At 42.2% G+C, this 6,883-nt stretch overlaps 1 protein-coding gene across 1 annotated transcript in view; it reads left to right on the top strand.

The window, feature by feature from the left end:
• The first annotated feature begins 216 nt into the window (after nt 1-216).
• Nucleotides 217-6,883, top strand: part of sept4b (septin 4b) — a 23,430-nt gene continuing 16,763 nt past the window's right edge. Inside the window, exon 1 of the mRNA XM_046074557.1 lies at nt 217-284. Within this exon, the coding sequence (XP_045930513.1) occupies nt 252-284 (33 nt within the window). The 5' untranslated portion in view covers nt 217-251. The remainder of the gene's footprint in view (nt 285-6,883) is intronic.

Here is a 6,883-nt window from a genome sequence, read left to right as displayed (position 1 = left end):
CATAACAATCTGTTGATGTTCAAAATAAACAGAGCGATCACCAGTGAGATGATCCCAGGCGGCCCAGGAGGGTTGGCAGGGAAACCAAAGCAGCTTTGCATTTGACAAATATTGGATCCAGATGAAACATCACAATCTTGTTTATTTGGGGTAGAAATGTTAACCTGTTGCATATTTATCTCTTTAGTCACCCCAAACCTTATTTATGGAAGTCTGCTGACCAAAACGTCTCTATGTAGGAGATTTCTAAAATGGTACAGAGGAATATTCCCTCGCACACACAGGTATTTAAGAATTTAAAACTTTCTAATGTTTGACTTGTTCTAATTTGAAGTTAAACTTTTTGTTGTGTGGTGTCGGTGAGAATGGTTGTGTAATGGCTGTTCTAAGAGTGTGTGTGTGTGTGTTACATTCTGCTCAAATATACATTAATGTTTAACACACAACAGAATATGTAACATTATGTAACATGTTACGTTTTTTGTCAGTATATTACCTGAGAAACATCTGGTACCAGACATGTAAAGTACAGTAATCTGACATTGTAAATTCTTCCCCCCAGAATTGAATTTTACAGCTGGTCCAACAATTAATTTGTGACACCTTTGACTGAAAGGTCAAAGGTCACTATGACCTCAAAATGGCCTTGACAGTCACTTTTTTGGCCCTGATTCAAGAGTTGATAAATAAACAACAACTAGCACAGTAAGGGCTTTCCTCCATCTTGTCCATTCCGCAGACAGACAGACATGGACGTAAATTGCAACAGGTTTGCGGAGAAAGACAACCGCGGGGCGGTAATTCTAGATAAGCCTACCGTCTCCCATCTTTCAGAAGATAGAATTACATACAGATTACATTACCACCATGCAACTGACCTGTGATCCTTACATGTTGATGTTTCATTTCCAAAGACTACTCTCTTTCCTACTGATCTCTGAGATTATCAGAGATCTTGTTGTTTAGCTAAATCCAACTAGATTTGAACAGAAAAATGTCATTCCAGGTCTATCTTGTAGTATGTTGCATTTAAAAACAGTGGCTGTCCACACTAAGCTCAATTGACACTTGTTAATCAAACACTTGTGTTAATGGAATGGCCTGCGGCATTGAAGGACACAGTATAAGTTTATTGTTTTATCTAAAGACACTGTGCAGTTTCTCATCTACACATGAGAAATCTTAAACCTGCATGTATAAAGCTCTTTACAATTTGCTTAATTCACACACATTGATGGCAGCGAGCTAAAGTGCAAGACACTGGCCTAACCATCGGGAGCAACTTGGGGTTCAATGTCTTGCTCAAGGACACTTTGCCATGCGGACAGTAGAAGTTGGGCATTGAACCACCACTACTGTGATTAGCGGACAGTCTTCCTGTTGTCACCTTACTTTACAGGTTACATAGATACTGCGAAACAACAAAACAAAAGTGCGCGCATAGCTGCTGGTTTGGGTTCCACATTAAATCCTGCTTAAACTGTTACATGGCTCTAAGATTCATTTGGGGTAAAATTCTGTCAACAAAAGAACATGTTTCCTTTTTAAGACATTCAACAAAGCTTTGGGAGGTCAAGCCAAAGTCGGACCGATAATGTTAGTGTAGTGGTAAAGCTGCAAGTTGTTAAACTTCACAGATTATCTCCCAGGCATGTGTTTTGCCTGTAGTGCAAACTTACTCTTTATTCAAACTTTTTTTATGCATATTTCACATGATGTAATGAACAGTCAACCTCCAGCATTGCCTGCCCTGGGGACTCCCGACTCCGGTTTCTTAATCTACTGTTGCAAAAGTAATGAATCTCAGAATAGTTTAGCTACTTTGTGGTTGTTTCCCCTAGATTGGCACCTTTGGCAAGACAGGAAACCCAGTCCAGACGCTGATGTAATTTCTCTTATTGAATCGGTTCAAGACACAATGCCAGCACTGTTTCAGCATATCTTTGGCTCAGACTTCACCCTCTTCAGTAGCATTGTGATAAGGCCCAGCAGGAGCCAACAATCACACAAGGTGGTTTTGTGTTCATGTAATGTGGGAGCCTGGAATTCAGTGCAGAAGCGAGGCCACACAGCAACCCACTGACTTCCTTTGACCAGGGCAAACAGAGTTCACCTAGCAGATGCCGATTTTGTTTGGTCTGCTGTCGCCTTTTGTCTCACAGGTGTTGTAGGGTTTTCTCCGCTCTGTTTGGGTACCAGTTTAAGTACATTTTAATGCCACCTTTCTAGACTGGATCCAAGTCGTGCAGTTTGTTCTGTGGGCTCTTTGTGATTCAGCAGCAGTTTGTTCAGCTATCTGGAATTCAGTGGAAATCAATAGACAATAATAATTCCTGGTTCTTGTTTTGAATAATGGCTCAGACTAAACCGTACAATTCGTTAAAATGTCCATGTCTCTGCCAAAAGTGGTGGAACAAAATTCAACACCGGAATTCAAGGGAAACCAGACCCTTTGTTGTGGCTGCTGCAGTGTAATTTCAGCACCTTGTGTGTGAGTGCATGCGTGAAGCTGATTTCGATAAGCCCTAAATCTGCTTGATGTTTTAAACATTTCTTTCTTAATTTACCCAGGTCAGCTTATACCAGCTGTACTTCTGCTAATGATGCAGTTCAGACTTCTCAAACTGAAAAGATTACAAACAGAACCGTGCAAACATCCCAAAATTAGAATATGGCCATAATTGCCTTATTTTCTGCTATTTTCCCTCTGATTCTTTCTGCATTTGTTACTGTCATCAGTAACCAGTAAAACAAAACAAAAAAATAGCTAAAACTATAAAAACTGCTGGAGACAGATTTTGGGCCAGCTGGAAATCATACTCTCTGCAGGCAGAGCTGGGCCAGGTGGGTCAGTGGACATTAAGGCTGGACAAGCCACAGGTGACGGCGTCTGAATCACCCAACACATAAATCTGGCTTCCCATGAACACGCTGTTGTTACCAGCTACATCCCTCCCAAACTCTAACCTTTAGGGTGAGTTTTGACTGTAATATGCGGTTTGAATAAAATAAAAAATGAACAAAGGAATTCCTTGCTTTTAATCTGGAAAAGGCACTCCCTTTATTTGAGTTGTCCAGAGGAAACCCCCCCCCCCTTCCCCAGAGCCACATGAGCCTTTGTTGCACCACGGCACCTTTTTCAGGGGAGGGAAAAAACAAAGTGAGAAAATGCTTTAGCTGCTTTCCAACAGGAATCTCTCTGTGTCAGATAAAGAGCCTTAATTGAATGGAGGAGGAAGTGTAGGAAGTGTAAGTTCAGCAGATCCAGCATCTCCTCGTTCCTCACTATTGTGGAACAATATTTATGTTCACGTAGAGGTGCTGGATATCTGTTTCAGAGGGCATCAGCATCTACTGTATGCTACTGTGCAGTTAAGAGGTTTCATCCAGTTTCTCAGACATCTATGGAGAAAATACAAATCCAATTCATAATTTCTGCATATTTCCTGTCTGCCTCTAAGTACACAGGTTTTCATTCTTTCCTGGATTTTCCTCTCGAGTGTTCACTAAACACCCAGCTGTAGACAAAGTCACATGACTGTTTGTGCTTGGGGTAAAAGTCCTCCTCGTGAGAGCCGGTGTGTATTGTATGCATCTGCCTGTAGTACAAAACCAGCATATGAAGTACAGTATTTGCCTGAGAGCCATGTAATGATGCTCTGTCAGAGATAACAACTTGCAGAATATGCTGGAAATGGAACTTCAGTCCAGGGTTTTGTTTATGTTTTAACGGCACAGTATTTGTTACATAAAATATCAATTAGATAATTTTAAATTTGATTTTGACTATTTATGATATGCTACAAATACTGTTATTCTTAACCTAATGTCAGCCATATCACCCAGTCTTTTTTTGTGTTATACCATTTCATCTCTGTGATCAACTAGAGCTTTGGTGACTGTATGTTAAGATCATAAATAATCTGCCTTTTCATAGCAGACATTTTGACTTGTCACTGTGGGAAAAGCACAGGGGTAAATTGTAAAATTAATGATGGCTACATTCCTTTAGTTGTTTAAGTGTCAGGGCCCTGGCATTCTCCATATTGTATCAAAGTCATTGTTACTGGGACACTTAAATTACAGAGCTATTATTAATGTCTGTACGTTTCTGATACTAAAAGTCAATATATATGCTGTGAAGGAGGCCTTTGACACATGCACATACAGTACTATGCATTACACCCAAATACTTTTATGCTGATCTAAAGCAAAGTCAAGCTGTTTCCAGTCATGGGCAGCAGGTGGCACTGCCCTCCCTCCACTGTCTGTTCCCATGGGGGCAGGGTGCCAATGCTGCATCCTCTGCATTAAGTAAATGTCATTTTGTACTTATACAGCTCCGTATAATACAGGCAATCATGCTCTGTGCAGTTGCAATTAGTAAATCAGACTCCTCTCCGGTTTGTTTCCTAGACATTTTTGAATACTAGTGTATGTTGGCTGCTGATGCTGGTCTGTGTGCAGTGGCTTTTATAAAGGAACTCATTCCAGGCCTGCTGGACCCGAGCCAGACAACCTCGCAGTGTAAACAAGGGACAAAGAGACATTTTAATTACGACCGGCAATGTGATCCTCATATCTGTGTGTGTCTCACCCGTGTGCGTGCAGGTAAACATATAAGTTAATGCGTGTTTGTGTGTGTGTGTGTGTGTGTGTGTGTGTGTGTGTGTGTGCATGCAGCTTGAGATTGTATATCTAAAGCCATCCATCCCTTAGGCACAGTCAGCCCTTTCAGACAGTCCATGATAATCACCCTCATGATGAGGGCCAGCCAGAGAGGATTAAAGCAGACCTGAAGTCATCTCCCCAGACACAGTCTTTCCTTACAGGAAGTAACATCTCCTGTCTGTTTGTTTACGTTATGCTCTGCACCATTGCTCATCCAGGATAAATTCTGTACTTGTGTCACATTAAGAGCGGGTTTAAGTGAGATTTGCCTACTGTGTGGTTTGTTAGACTGGCGTGTCTATTGACGTGATACTATTTATGTGACTCTCTGTCTAGTACTTATGGTAGTTATTACTGTTGTATAAGTTGGCACACTTGCAGTGAGAGCTATTAAGATTGGGATCATGTTACGTTTAGTTCTTCCCATAGGCAGAAAATGAATTCTCAGCTGAATTCTGCCTCTGTTGTTGCTCCTCCCTGCTTTCTCATGTTAAACTGAAATACTGAAGATTAGATCCCGGCCCACACACAAGCTCAGCTTTTCAAACTAGATCTGTCTTTGTGGTTTGTGTATCGGGCTATAGTAAGTCACTGTGACTGTCACAGTGTCTCAAATGTCATAGTGCTTTTTTTCCACTCCTGCTTGGCTTTTTACGCGTTGACTTTCCCTTTCACTTCTGTACAAAACCCCAAAGCAATAACTTAATAACAAATAATTCCTTAAGAATGAGTGAGTATTATAAGACTTGCAAAGCACAGAGATCCGTTGAGATTACTGGAAAAGCTTTGTTCTGTGGCCCACTTAAGAGTGTGTGTGTGTGTGTGTGTGTGTGTGTGTGTGTGTGAGAGAGAGATTGAGAGAGAGAGAGAGAGAGAGAGAGAGAGAGAGCGAACAGAGAAAGTGTGTATTAGATAAAAAGATTATTTGTAGCATGTAGGCCACAAGTCACCTCTCCTCCCCACCATTACCACACACACACACACACACCCCAGATTCCTCTTGTGCCACTCTGGCCCAGGCACTGCCATCTGGGAGGTCTGGGATGGATGTGACGGCCATTGTTAAAAGTTATACGCATGCTGCTGTTGTCCTCGTCTGATGCTCAGACCCCACATTGACCTTTTGACCTGATCTGATAGATTCATGTTACTCCACCTTTGTTAATTTCAGTCATTTTTGAATCATCTGAGACACACCTACACTCTTTATTCATGCACATGCGTGTTAGTGAAAAAGATTTTGTTAGTGTGTGCGCGATCATTTATGCGTAGAGATCTCCCATGTGTGGCTTTAAGAATGAGGACATGACAGGCTCGTAAGCAAGGTGACAGGGCAGATGTTGTTGAGCTCCCTACAGAGCATCATCTCTTGTCTGAAGTGAGGACGGGGCACTTCAGACACGAGCTGCCGACAATTCAGCTGCAGCTCATCTGCATATCAGCTGCAGATTGGCCAGCGCTCCAGAGCAGGGTGGAGCTGTTGAAATGCTCCAAATGCAGAGTTGCAGGGATCGAAGGTGTACCTTTTTTAAAGAAGTCGTTTCCAGTCCAAGTTTGGGGTAAGGGGGGGTTGGAAACGAAATCTGGATGCCACCTGATTGGTGAGGCAGGGAAAATAGGTGTGCTTGTGTAACGTGGGGTGCCCTGAAACTAAAGAAGTGACAGTCAGTCTGAGGAGCTTTTCAAGGCCCTTTAACTGGTTTCTGTCGCTGGCGAAACTAAAGGAATACCGCTGGTGCTGAAGGGATAATATGGCAGCAAATTCAGAAACGATCAGTGACACGGAGGTACGTGTGTGTTGCTTTCCTTCTTACTGACCCTGCAATTAAGTGTATCTCTCCATGTGTGATTTGCTCTGTGGCTGCAGGTTTCCCCTTTGTCCGTGTACATTGTACATGTGTCAGAGTATAGATTAGCTACAGCAGCTGGACCATTCACATGAATGCCTGTGACCAGGCTTTGTGCTCAATTATTTTCTTCTAAGCTACCGAGAGGAGTTGGAATATCTGTTTTCCACATGGTTGCTGAACCAAGTGGAGTTGATTACCTTCTAAAGCTTTTCCCTGCTCTAAGATGATAAAACACACACACATTGATCAGGAGTGACAGCTGATTGCATTGCACATGTGGGAAGTGTTGTAGCCTCTGTTGGTGGAAGACATCGTTGCTCAGTAGTTTACACTGACAAGAATTTTTTTGGAGTAGAGTACTG

This window comes from Micropterus dolomieu, linkage group LG17, assembly GCF_021292245.1.
Source record: "Micropterus dolomieu isolate WLL.071019.BEF.003 ecotype Adirondacks linkage group LG17, ASM2129224v1, whole genome shotgun sequence".
NCBI lineage: Eukaryota > Metazoa > Chordata > Actinopteri > Centrarchiformes > Centrarchidae > Micropterus > Micropterus dolomieu.
Note: the sequence above shows the minus strand (reverse complement) of the source record. Positions and strands in the feature narration are given on the sequence as shown.